Source organism: Vigna unguiculata, chromosome 3, assembly GCF_004118075.2.
Source record: "Vigna unguiculata cultivar IT97K-499-35 chromosome 3, ASM411807v1, whole genome shotgun sequence".
NCBI classification, from domain to species: domain Eukaryota; kingdom Viridiplantae; phylum Streptophyta; class Magnoliopsida; order Fabales; family Fabaceae; genus Vigna; species Vigna unguiculata.
In genome coordinates this window covers 65,126,712-65,139,076 of record NC_040281.1, presented here as the reverse complement: position 1 = coordinate 65,139,076, position 12,365 = coordinate 65,126,712, and the positions used below count along the sequence as shown (strand labels likewise).

At 37.5% G+C, this 12,365-nt stretch overlaps 3 protein-coding genes across 4 annotated transcripts; 1 reads left to right on the top strand and 2 right to left on the bottom strand.

Annotated features, from left to right (window-relative positions):
• Positions 1-2,134: 2,134 nt before the first annotated feature.
• Positions 2,135-4,904, bottom strand: LOC114179162 (prolycopene isomerase, chloroplastic). Its single transcript, XM_028065399.1, has 6 exons — positions 4,253-4,904; positions 3,887-4,174; positions 3,500-3,691; positions 3,242-3,400; positions 2,679-2,915; positions 2,135-2,599 (listed from the first exon to the last, which is right to left on the bottom strand). The coding sequence occupies exons 1-6, from the start codon at positions 4,727-4,729 to the stop codon at positions 2,285-2,287; spliced, it is 1,668 nt and encodes a 555-aa protein (XP_027921200.1). The 5' UTR covers positions 4,730-4,904; the 3' UTR covers positions 2,135-2,284.
• A 1,233-nt stretch (positions 4,905-6,137) lies between these two features.
• On the bottom strand, positions 6,138-9,224 carry LOC114179163 (elongation factor 1-gamma-like). 2 transcript variants are annotated; one of them, XM_028065400.1, is made up of 8 exons: positions 9,060-9,224; positions 8,898-8,970; positions 8,623-8,772; positions 8,475-8,535; positions 8,237-8,289; positions 7,983-8,084; positions 7,212-7,716; positions 6,138-7,055 (listed from the first exon to the last, which is right to left on the bottom strand). In XM_028065400.1, the coding sequence occupies exons 2-8, from the start codon at positions 8,907-8,909 to the stop codon at positions 6,676-6,678; spliced, it is 1,263 nt and encodes a 420-aa protein (XP_027921201.1). In that variant the 5' UTR covers positions 8,910-8,970; positions 9,060-9,224; the 3' UTR covers positions 6,138-6,675. The 2 variants fall into 2 exon arrangements, with proteins under 2 accessions (XP_027921201.1, XP_027921202.1); XM_028065401.1 differs by having other exon boundaries at positions 8,898-8,973; positions 9,060-9,135.
• A 786-nt stretch (positions 9,225-10,010) lies between these two features.
• Positions 10,011-12,143, top strand: LOC114179184. Its single transcript, XM_028065426.1, has 2 exons — positions 10,011-10,150; positions 10,548-12,143. The coding sequence occupies exon 2, from the start codon at positions 10,764-10,766 to the stop codon at positions 11,907-11,909; it is 1,146 nt and encodes a 381-aa protein (XP_027921227.1). The 5' UTR covers positions 10,011-10,150; positions 10,548-10,763; the 3' UTR covers positions 11,910-12,143.
• Positions 12,144-12,365: the final 222 nt, after the last annotated feature.

Below are 12,365 nucleotides of genomic sequence, written 5' to 3'. Positions count from 1 at the left end.
GTAGTTGGCACTGGAGTGGAGTCACATGGTGGTGGTTGTGATCGATTACGGCGACTATAAATCTGAAGAGGTGGTGGAGGAGCAGGTGACTGTGGAGCAGGAACCGAGGGTGAAGAAGACACAGTAAGAGGGTCACAAACAATAGGAACGTTAAAGGTATTAGAAGAGTTGTCAGGATTGGATGGAGTCAGAGGTGAAGATTGACTCTTAAAATAAAGGGAGAACTCATTAAAGGTGACATCTGCAGACACAAAATAACGGTTAAGAAAAGGAGAAAAACATTTGTATCCTCTTTGTGATCTTGTAAACCCTAAGAAAACACACTTATGTGATCTAGGAGAAAGCTTGTCAAGACCAGGACTAAAATTATGAACAAAACATGTAGACCCGAAAACTCTTAAAGGTAAGGGATGAAGAGGTTCATGAGGGAATAAAATGGAGTGAGGTATGTTATTCTTTAAAACCGAAGAAGGCATACGATTAATGAGATAACAGGCAGTAAGAATGGCATCACCCCAAAAATGTTCAGGAACCTCGCCATGAATTAAAAGAGTGCGAGTGGTTTCCATAAGATGTCTATTTTTACGTTCAGCTACACCATTTTGTTGAGGGGTATAAGCACAAGAAGTTTGATGCAGAATGCCGTGAGAAGCCATAAATTGTTTGAAAGAATGAGAAAGATATTCACGGCCATTATCACTACGCAAAACTCTAATAGAAACACCGAACTGAGTTTTAATTTCATTAAAAAAAGATTGAAAGATAAGAAATAATTCCGAACGATGTTTCATTAGAAATAACCAAGTGCATCTGGAGTAATCATCAATGAAAGTAACAAAGTATTGAAAACCTAAAGTAGACTTAACGCGGCTAGGACCCCAAATGTCAGAGTGAACCAAGGCAAAAGGGGACGAAGCATCACGTGTGACACTACGAGGAAAAGAAGTACGAGTATGCTTGCCTAATTGACACGACTCACAATCCAAACGAGACAACTTGGACAAGGCAGGGACAAGCTGTTGTAACTTGGCAAGGCTTGGATGACCAAACTGAGCATGAATAAGAGAGGGAGACTCCATAACTGCACCAATGTGTGTAGAGGGACGAAGATGATAAAGACCATGAGACTCATATCCTGTGCCAATCACCTGTTTCGAACTCCGATCCTGTAAACAGACAGAATTGTTGGTAAAAGAAACAACACAATCAAGAGAACGAGTTAGGCGACTGATGGACAACAGGTTAAAAGGAGACCCAGGGACATAAAGAACATTATCAATGGTTAAAGAAGGAAAAAGTTTAACAGTGCCAACACCATGAGATGAGACTCTAGAACCATCAGCGAGTGTAACAGAAGGTAAAGGATTAGTAGAGGATAAAGAAGAGAACAAATAATATGATCAGTGGCTCCTGAATCAAAAACCCAAGGACCAGGAGAAGAAGATTGAGTCAGACCAACAAAAGATGTACCTGTGTGAGCAACAGATGCAGTGGAACTAGAAAACTGTTGATCCTTATACCATTTGAGAAATTTGTTGTACATAACAAGTATATCGGATGAAACAGAAGAGAGTTCAGAACGGAAAGAGGCAGCGGAAGACGCCATAGAGGAACTGGAAGACACGCGGCTTCGAATGCGGCTTCGAATGGCGCGTGAGGGATGATCAAAACTGTATGGTCGCCGGTCGGAACTAACACTCCGGCGACGACAACGGTGGTGGCGACTTCGGCGGCGGCTCCGGCGAAGGCTCCGACAGCGTCTCCGGCGACGGCTCCGGCGACTACTCCGGCGGCGGCGCCGGCAGTGGCGCCGGCGGCTCCGGTGGCAGCAGCGGCGGTGGCGGCAGTGGTGGAGGCAGCGATAGCGGAAAAAAACCTTAAGCTCAGATACCATGTTAAGAATAAAGAAGATAGGGATTGAGATTAATCTCCCTTGTGTATAAACCACACATAGGGTAATCTATTTATAATAGAGAGAGGTACAAGTAAAAAGAGTAACTGAAAATAAAAAGATTAAATAGAAGATATTGTTTGATATTGTGGTTATCAATATCTAACAATATCTTAATAATATCAAACTACATCTAACAATAACAATCTTGCTGATAACTTGAGGATAATACCTCGTAAGAATGATGAAAAATTATATTCATAAATAAGTGTATCATTATTACAAAATAAAAAAAAAAATGAGATTTGGTCTAGTAATAACTACTGTTACATGAGAAGAATGAGAAGATAGATGTTGGTTGGAAAGCCACATAAAAGTTTTTGTTTGTTGGGTTCATATGCCAATTGCATCAAGCAGGTTGGAATGCTGAGATACTGAGACTAAAGAATTAGCTACAATTGCACCACTTGCAGCAACTGCCGGGATTCCAATGCCAGGAAAGGTGGAGTCTCCACAACAATAAAGCTGTGGGATGGGAGTTGAATGTCCAGGAAAGGTATCTTTGCCAGCTTGCACAGCTGGCCCGTATGTTCCTCTGTTCCTCCGAAGAAACCTTTCATGTGTTAGTGGACTTCCAACCAACTTCACTTCACATTTCTCCCTGCTGAAACCTCCTCCCACTGCTCTCTCAACAGCTTTCCACATTACCTGATTCAACAAACACACTTATATGCTATGTTACTACTAAGCATACATAGATATCATTATCCACATATCATATGAATACCTCTGATCTTTCAGCTTTCAGATTTCTGTATTCAGCACTCCTACGATCAAGTCCTTCCCACAAGTCAAATGGTTCAGTTCCTGGCATATAAGCATGTAGCACATGTTTCCCATGCGGGGCCAGATTAGGACTAAGTACACTAGGTATTGATATCAGCACAACATTCTGGTCTGCATCAACTCCTCTTTCCCAGTCATTTACAACTATATGATGAATCCCCAGATCACTGGGTATATCCTGGTCAATCAGATATTGGAACATGTTATCAACTTCAAGTAGTTTAAACGGTGGATGATGACAGACAGCTACTTGAAACTTGAAGATGCAACCAGCATGAGTGACATTACTTGTTTTGTGCTGCTACAACTTTGAGGACATAAAAAAGGTTGTGGTTCAAAGATAAAACAGTGTTTTGTGAGCTACCAACTACTTGGAATGCAGTTCGTGAACAGGATAAACACACGAAAACTTTGGCTGTAACATGGACCTTCCCCTTTTATTTATCAATTGCTTCAAGAGAAAGACATTACAAACAAATGAAACCAGTCACCAAAATGGCAAACCTCTGCATCAAATCCCAAATGGAGATGCATGAATGAATCACATTGAGGAGTCGTGTTGATCCTTTCTGAAAAAGACTTTGCAACAGCTTCTTTAGGTAGCAATTTTAAAGTGTCCCACATCGATGCATTGCTGACAACAGCCTTTTTAGCACGTAGGAACTGCAGAATACATAAATATTCAATTAAAAATTAAAACGCAGATGCTAACCAACAAAATTTTATCATTGAGCCTTTTCTTATCAATCAAAATATATTCACTTGACCACTCCTCAGCTTGACTCCAATGGCTCTATCATTTTCAACAACGATATTTTCCACGTGACTTTGGAGAGAAATTCTTCCCCCAAATTTCTCTAGTCCTCGCACGAGAGCATCCACAATAGCTGCACTTCCATGAAGGGGGTACTCAAGACAGCATCCTGGTTTGTACCATTCTGCAAACATGTAAACCTGAAAATTTGGGGGGAAATTTGTTTGGGCATTCATAAATAGAAATATTTGGTGAGCATCCGAACTTGATGTGCTAGTAAGAGGGATGTAAATTATATCATCAAATTAAAATTGATATCTGTTGTAGAAAAAAAATGTAACAGTCCGTAAGGTATAATGATTAATCAAACAGGTGAAAGAAGAGTAGTTAGGAACCATCTCAGCTGAAAGTACAGCATTAGCTTTGACCCCAGCAAGCAAGAATGAGAGGAGGTCAATCCAATTCCGTATGAAAGGGTCTTTGAGTTGCAAATCGTCAAGAATTTCGGAGAAAGGTCTGAGAAGTTTAGTGGCCCCTAGAGCAGTTCGAGGTCCCATTTGAAGAAAGGATTTGAAGAGAGAAGGAGCATATCTAGCTGCAGCAGTGGAAAGCACACCCCAGTCTCCTCGAATAGAGAGAGGGGGAAGAGCCATTGCAGCTGCAGATAATGGAAGTACGGCATCCTGTGATGTGAAACAAATTACGATATGTTTGAAGTGAAGAAGAATATTGGGAAACATAAATTACAAACAATAACTCACTAAAAGTTTGCGCCACTCGTGTACAGCATTAGGACCTGCGTACTGTTGAAGGTCCTTGAAAAAATCCGTAGGGCCAATGCGTGACAAGAATTGACCTTCAGGTATGTGAACCATCCATGAATCATAAGTGGCACATGGAAGAGTCTCGCCCAAGGCATCCAAAACCTGTGCAAGAGGATTAGCCTGAGGACCCCTTGATTGCAAACCAGAGAACAAAGATGGCCCAGAATCAAATTTGTAGCCTTTGATATCAAAAGAATGGGCAGCACCACCGGGTTGGTCATGGCTTTCCACCACCAACACATCTTCCCCGTATCTTGCTAACAGTGCTCCACAACACAGTCCACCCACCCCACTCCCAATCACAACCACATCAGCTTCACCCTCCGCCTTGCACTTCCACTTTGACTTCATCACGCCATTTCTGTATGAACTGTAACATCTCACCAGATTAGGTGCAGCCATCATCGTGGACATGCTCGCTTCAAATTCTCCCTTCTCATCTTAACTCACCCAATTTTAATTTTGCTTTCTTTGTTCTTAAATTAGCCACGTCACCCTCAACTTCCTCCCCTTCATTTTCTTCCTCCTCCTCTCATCGTCCTCTCATCTCATCACTTCCTAATGCATTTTCATAAATTCTCCAATTATTTCAAAACATAATTGTACAATTCACAATTTTCAGATATCAGAATACATCATCGTCTAAAAATATATTCTCAGGTGAATTACTTAATTTAAAATATTTTTTATTTCAAACAGTATTTTAAACTTATAAATAAGCTAATGGAAATATATTTTTGAATTATACTGAGCTTATATAATCTGTATAAGTATTTTATATATATTGTGTAATTTGAAATACAATTCTTTAATCCAAAAATATATTTTAGTCTGCACAATCTATAGTATATTATTTATAAATTCTTAATTATACAATTAATAGATTATTTTTAGTTTATTTAATTCAAAAATATATTTTTACTTTTCCGCATCTACTAAGGTATTAAAGAAATTTTGGAATTGCAGAAAGAAAGAGCTTGTAAGTTGTAACGGAGAGGGATTGAGGGAATACTATCCTTTCTTTTGGCAATTTTAATATTATCGTCTGTAATGATGAATATGAAAGTGTTATATGTGCTTTGTATGCATATTTAAATATTAAGTATTAAGTGATCAATGTTTTTTTAACTGACTAAACATTCTAAGTTTCTTTAATACAAGTCATCTTACAATGATGAGTTTAACAATTAACTTTAATAACATTGCTGTGTTGATAATTTAACATTTTTTTAATAATCAAATAATATATGTTGTTAATCAAATAATACACATTGTTGTGAATGCACCCTACCAATAAACATCCAACGCCATATTATACACAATTACCAAACTACAAAGAAAGAAAAATCTTAACGGAATTGTCAATGAAAATGATAAACATAGATTGAAAATAGGCGTTTTAAAGAGGTGCATCAAAATATAGCAAAAATAGTGAGATTTAAAAACTGATCAATATCAACATATACTGAGCTGCATTGTTTTGACTTACACAAACAAACCTTAATTGACTCACGATTAAACTTCACAGATAGATTTCGTCTCCATCTACATTAAAATATATCAAAAAGTTATAATGAAGTATTCAAGTTTTGAAAATCATCTTCAAATGTTTTTAAATACCAAAGGAATAACAGGCGAGATTCTCATCTTCTACATTTTGGTCTTACCACCTGCATGGAAGGTATTTTTACATGCAACGAGTGATAGTTTGTTTTCTATTCTTTTATAACTAAAATTATAACTTTATAAATCTATTATCAATTTGAGGTGGGATCGATAAAATACTAGTTTTATAATACTGAAAAAGAAGGGGCAACATGCGTATGTAATCACATACAATATGGATTCTTCCTTATACAATCCCAACAAAAATATGAAGAGAAGAATTCAACACATTTCTAAAGAGTCTAAGTAATTAATTAATCACAAAACTTCTCCTGTCTTTCCTCCTTGAACTACCCTGTTACAAGGGCACCGGGTGTCAATCCCAGTTGATAGGAGAAAATAGCATTGACATTGAAGTTAAATCAACATCAAGTTGTTTTGGAATGCTAGTCTCCATCCTTAAGGGATTTGCCCGGGTTAACCCATGGCTCTTTTATTGGGGGGAAGGAGAAAAACACGAACCCCTCTATTACCATAGATGCTTAGACCCGACATAAAAAAATATGGCACTTGTATTTGTCTTGCTATCATTAAAATTAAGGTAGAAAACTAAATATTATGAAGTTTCGATGCGGCTCAAATAAAGTACGTACGGCTAACACTTCTTCACTGTTAAAGACATACGAAAGAAAACCGAACCCTACCAAAAACGAAGACACATGACAAAAGCTGCAGCCTCTTACAAGGAATAAATTTCACTTAAAGCACTTAGCATCCAGAAGAGCCTCGCCCTCAAAAGGTTCGAAATCTTCTATCATCTGATTGACACGCTCCTTTTGAGCTTCATCAGATATGTCAACCTTCGTCCACTCGTAAAGCTCCATGTCATAGCATTCATCGATCACAAACTGCGGAATTTCTTGCCCACGGAAAAGCCACAGCCCCTTCACCTTAAAGGGTGGATTTGATCCAATCACTAGCATCTTTCCAAATGCATACTTGCGAGCCAAATCCATCCGCTGAAGAAATCCACCAACCTTGTTCAATGTCACGAAAGAAACAGTATTTTCATCATTGTATTTGTAATCACAGAACCAGAGAGAGTATCCCTCAGGATCATACATGTCCCAAAATCCTGCAAGATAAAAAGGTTTTAAAATGAACCTGTGTCTGCATGTCATAAAACAAATAAAATTCTACTCATAATCACTGTGCAATGATCATAAACTATAATCGTTATACACTGGGTAAAATTCAAAATAATGACTCCAAAGGGTTACAGAAACATTACCTTTAATAGCAACCTCCCTGAAGTTTGTTTTAGTGTTGGAGTACAGTCTTTTCCACTCATCCAGTATCATTGGACTTGGAGGGAGAAGATCAAGGGGATTCTTGGGTTTAGGCTTAGGTGCCTCTTCTTCTGCTGCTTCTTTGGGCTTTTCTGGCTCCTTTTTGGCCTCTTTCTTTGGCTCATCTTTGGGCTTAGGCTTAGTTTCTTTTGGCTGGGAAGGCTTCTTTGCAGATTGAACAGGTGGAACAGACTCGGCCTGCTTGACCTGCCCAATTATCTTTCGGAAATTTGGTTGATTGACCAAGGTCCAAAAGTATCTCTCAACATGAGGAAACTCAGAGGTGAAGCTCTTAATAAAGATGTTTGCGAAACCAAAATACAAATTGCATGTCAATATGATGTCAGCCAGGGTCACAGAATGCCCAACCACGTAAGTATTGGATGCAAGGTGAGTGTTCAAAGCACCCAAAGCTCTCTTTAGTGCAGAAATTGCAGCCTCCTCAGCCTTCATTCAGACGCATAATTAAAATCAGGCCAAAATATCAGGGTAATATAATGTTTAACAAGAACCAAAAATATTGAACAACAAAAAACACAAACTGTTGGCAGAAGAATTGAACACATCCCCCTTTTCAATGCACCGTTTAATTATTATAATTTTACCAAAAGGACTAAAGAACCCAACTCACATCTTGCATGATAGATCAAGTCGAAATTTTTTTCTAAATTACAAACTTCTTTAATATTAAAAATTCTTTGTAAACAACTGACCGGAGGAAGGTATGGTGCTCGTCCAACTCTTGGGGAATACCACACAAAAATATTGGCATTAATCTCAAGTGATGCAAAATCAATCCATTGTTCAATCTGGGCCTGAAAGGTTAAAATAGCAAAATATAAAAAAAAAAACATGAAGACATAAACTAACAGCAACAAAAGCAGCCATTTGTAGACGTCATGTACACAGTATGAATACTCTACAACAATAAACATTTGAGATAATTTTGGGTGGATAATAGACTAACGTATTGAATCAAAGATGAACCGTACAAAGTGCTGTCAGGGCTCAGCCGGGCAACTGCAGCAAAACAACCTCAACATCAGAAAAAATAAATCGCAACAATCCCCGTACTCAGATGAATGCAATGCACGATGATAATAAAAAATGAACATCATTAAATTATCTCATTTAAACCCTTAAATCATGGTGTGGGGGTTTCGAAAAGCGAACAAGACAGGCTATTTACAAATGATATTGCTTACCATAGCGAGCAATGGAATTGCTCTCACACAGTGGACCATCGGGTGTTTCCAAGACAGGAACCTGGAAGAATAAAGAAGCAGAGGTGAGATGAAATGAAAGTAGGGTTTTAATTAGATTTAGGTATAGAGGTGCGGATAAAGACGAGACCTTGCCAATAGGATTCATCTGGAGAAATTGAGGAGTTTTATTGGATACACCCATCTCAAAATTTGGAGCAAATTCAACTTGGACGCCGGCGTACTCCGCTGCAATAAGTGTCTTGTAGGAATTTTTGTTTGTTTTGCCACCATGCAGGATCTAGAAAACAGTCCAATTGATACACAGGGAGTGGATTATTGAGTGAGTGAGTGAGTGATCGAGTGTAAGTAAGTGAAAACCTAAAAGAAAGAGTGATATTATTGAATAGGAAGACTAGGACTCACCAGCGGAGCCATGGTTAAAGAAAATTGAAGGAAAAAGGAGGTCCCTCTTCTGGTGCAGAGTTGCGATCTGTACCTGCTAATCGAGAAGAAAAGCGTAATGAAAAGGAAATCTCACTGAAATGGAAAAAGGGAAGGGAAAGGCAGAGGAAGATGAAATCTTACGGTGGGAGGGAAGTCCGAAGCACGGCTGGTGCTGTGAGAGAGTGTGAGATTCAATCCAATGTAACTGCTTTCAAGTCTTTCTACTTACTTATTAGGGTTTTGTGTCATTGCCTCACCGGGTCGGCCCATTTCTAAATTCTACCACCATGAGTAATTAGTAAATTCAGAAATAACGTTTCAAGATTCGCTAACTACTTAAAAGATATTTTGGTAAATAATCTATACCTATATATTTACACATAAATACAAAATACTGTGTATCTATATTTGGTTTCTTTTACATTTATTCTTTAAATAGTTTGTTTTTAAATTAAAAAACTATGTTATCAATTTTACTATTTTTTAAAATTAACCATTTTCTTATCGTTTTTTAAACTTAACTTATTTTTTAATTATAAAATTACTTAAAAAATAAACAAAAAATATTTATAATTAAGTTATAAAAATTATTTATATCGTATAATTTATAATATTTTCAAAATATATAATTTGAAATTAGTTATGATACATTTTAGATTATATGATTCAAAATAATTCAAAAATTTATGTTATCTCTCGTAATTTAAGGAAATTATGCCGCTTTACAACGGGACTTTAGATGAGGAGTTGTAACAAATTTTTTCAAGCCCTAGTCCAATTCTGAAATTAAATTAGCAACATCGGGAATTTGGGATAAGATAACTTGTATATTAACAATACACATGCTGGTAGGGTATTTGAATTATATTTATTTGACAAATAATACCAATTGAGTTTTGGTTGGTTTAGTTAAAAGGAAAAATATTCAGAATTTTTACCTTAATAATATATAATGTAGGAAAGCAAATACATGTAAGTAAAATATATACAGCGTAGGAAGTGGTTAGAGCGTGGCGTGACATATTATTGGAAATAATATTTATTTAAGAAAAAAAAAAGGAGGGTTGAGTTGAGACAGCTGGAGACAGGCTGGAGACAACATGTGTGTGTATGATTTGGAATTTGGAACAACACAACACACAACACAGGGAGAGTCATTGGATTCTCATTTTTCACTTCTCCTTCATCCTTCACTCTCATCTTCTAGATCCATCAAATCCAACACTCTCACCGTAAGTTCTGCATTCCTTCCTTCTATCATTTCTTGCTTCTTCACCCTTTCTCTTTTCCTTTTTTTTTTTTTTTCATTTTCTAGTCCCCTAATACAAACCCATTTCAATTTTGATTCAACCAACTAAGTTTCAGATTCGCTAGCTTAGTTTCTTACTGAAGTTATTGTTTTGTATTCCTCTCTGTCAGAGTCAGAATCAAGTTTATGTTCAAACCCAGTTACTGCTCACCCTTTACTCTTTCTTATATTCAACTTCACCCCCAATCAATCATTCATGCAAATATGCTGCCTGCTTAATCAAACAATTTTTTTCTTATGAAATACAAGTTAGACACCAAGCGAAATTGCATGTTCAGTTGTTTTGTTCCAATTTTACTTATGCGCTTTTCTTTTCTTAGGTACTTCACAGCACACATGTTCTGAGGTAGATGGGTCTCGTTGCCATTTGGCCTCGTGAAAGGGAGCTAGTTGGAGTCATAATGAATGTCTGATCTGTGTTCCGTCATTGTCTTGTATTATTACTACCGAGACCTGAGCGAGTTAAAGTGGGATTCTGAAAAGAATTTTTTTATCCATGCTATCAGAGAGCATGCTTGGAATCTGTAATTCGGGTAATGCCCCTGACGAGATTTGCTGCCGATGCATTCAGTGTGGTGACAATTTGTTTAGTAGCCATATTGCTTATTCTGGGCTTGATGTGCATTGCATACTCATTTTACTTTCGGTCTCGTATTAATAATCGGGGTTTTGTTCAGCTCAGTTATTTTAGTGGTCCTTGGATCATCAGAATAGCATTTATCTTGTTTGCAATCTGGTGGGGTCTTGGTGAGATTATTCGGTTAAGTTTGTTAAGACGTGCCCTTCACTTAAAATGGCAGGAAACGATCTGCAAATGCTACATTGTATCAAATCTGGGGTTTGCAGAACCCTGTCTCTTCCTCACACTCGTGTTTCTCCTCCGTGCACCCTTGCAGACGTTGGATACTGGAATTATGAACAGAAAATGGAATGGGAAAACAGCCGGCTATATTCTGCTCTACTGCTTCCCAGTTTTTGTTCTTCAACTTTTTGTCATTTTGGTTGGACCTCACTTAAACAAGAATAACAATGGTTCTGGAGAAAAGTTGCCTCATTATTTTACAAGTACAGCTACTGCCTCTTCAATTGCTAAGGAACATGACATCGCCCTCTGTACTTACCCTTTACTCAGTACTCTTCTCCTTGGCCTTTTCGCCATTATCCTCACCTCCTACCTTTTTTGGCTTGGAAACAGGATTTTGAAATTAGTTATTAATAAGGGTTTGCAGAAGAGGATTTACACACTGATACTCTCAGTTTCAGGTTTCCTTCCATTAAGGGTTCTTTTCCTTGGTTTATCTGTTTTATCTGGACCTGAGCATTTTATGTTTGAAGCCTTTGCTTTCTTGGCTTTTCTTGCCCTTGTGTGTTGTGCTGGGGTGTGCATGTGCATGCTTGTGTATCGTCCAGTTGCAGATAGTTTGGCGCTGGGGAATTTGCCAGATTTAGATGCTTGGAGACTGAATGTTGATTATAATGATACCATGTCTCTTATTGCTAATCATGGTCACCAAGAAGATAATGATGTTGAAGGGAACAGTCCAACTCCCCGTCCCGGTCATGGCAGGTATTCTGATGCATCAACTAAAGGTGGTTCAATTTCATTTCGGACATTGGAAAGGGACAGGAAATTTGTTGAACTAAGCCTCTTCTCTCCCACCCAAACAGATTTCTTTGGCTGATCATTATTTGTGGCAAAGGAAACTAAGTGCATATAGGCTTTTAGAGTCAACAAGTCTCTAATTCTTGTTTTGTCTCCTAATTACAACCGTAACGTATTTGCTTTAGAATTTGTAGTGAGTAATTTTTTATTTCTTTCCTGTACCATCCATCTCCACAATTTTCTTAGTTTCTATTCTATCTGAAAGGATTGAATACATGTGGCTTAATTTTTACATTTAGTTTTTTTTTTCTTTTATCATGGTTATTTCTTGAATTTGATTTTTTCAGTTTTTGTTTTAATTATCTTCATTTATCAGTTTTGGTTTCTTATTAACTTTAATTATCTAGTATTTCCATTCAGTAGTGGGAATGTCAGATGACAATAATAAGGAAATTTGTTATCCCAGAAGTAGGCGATCATTGGACAACCACGTGTGAGAACCTGCTAACATAATTAATGATTAATCTCTTTGAAA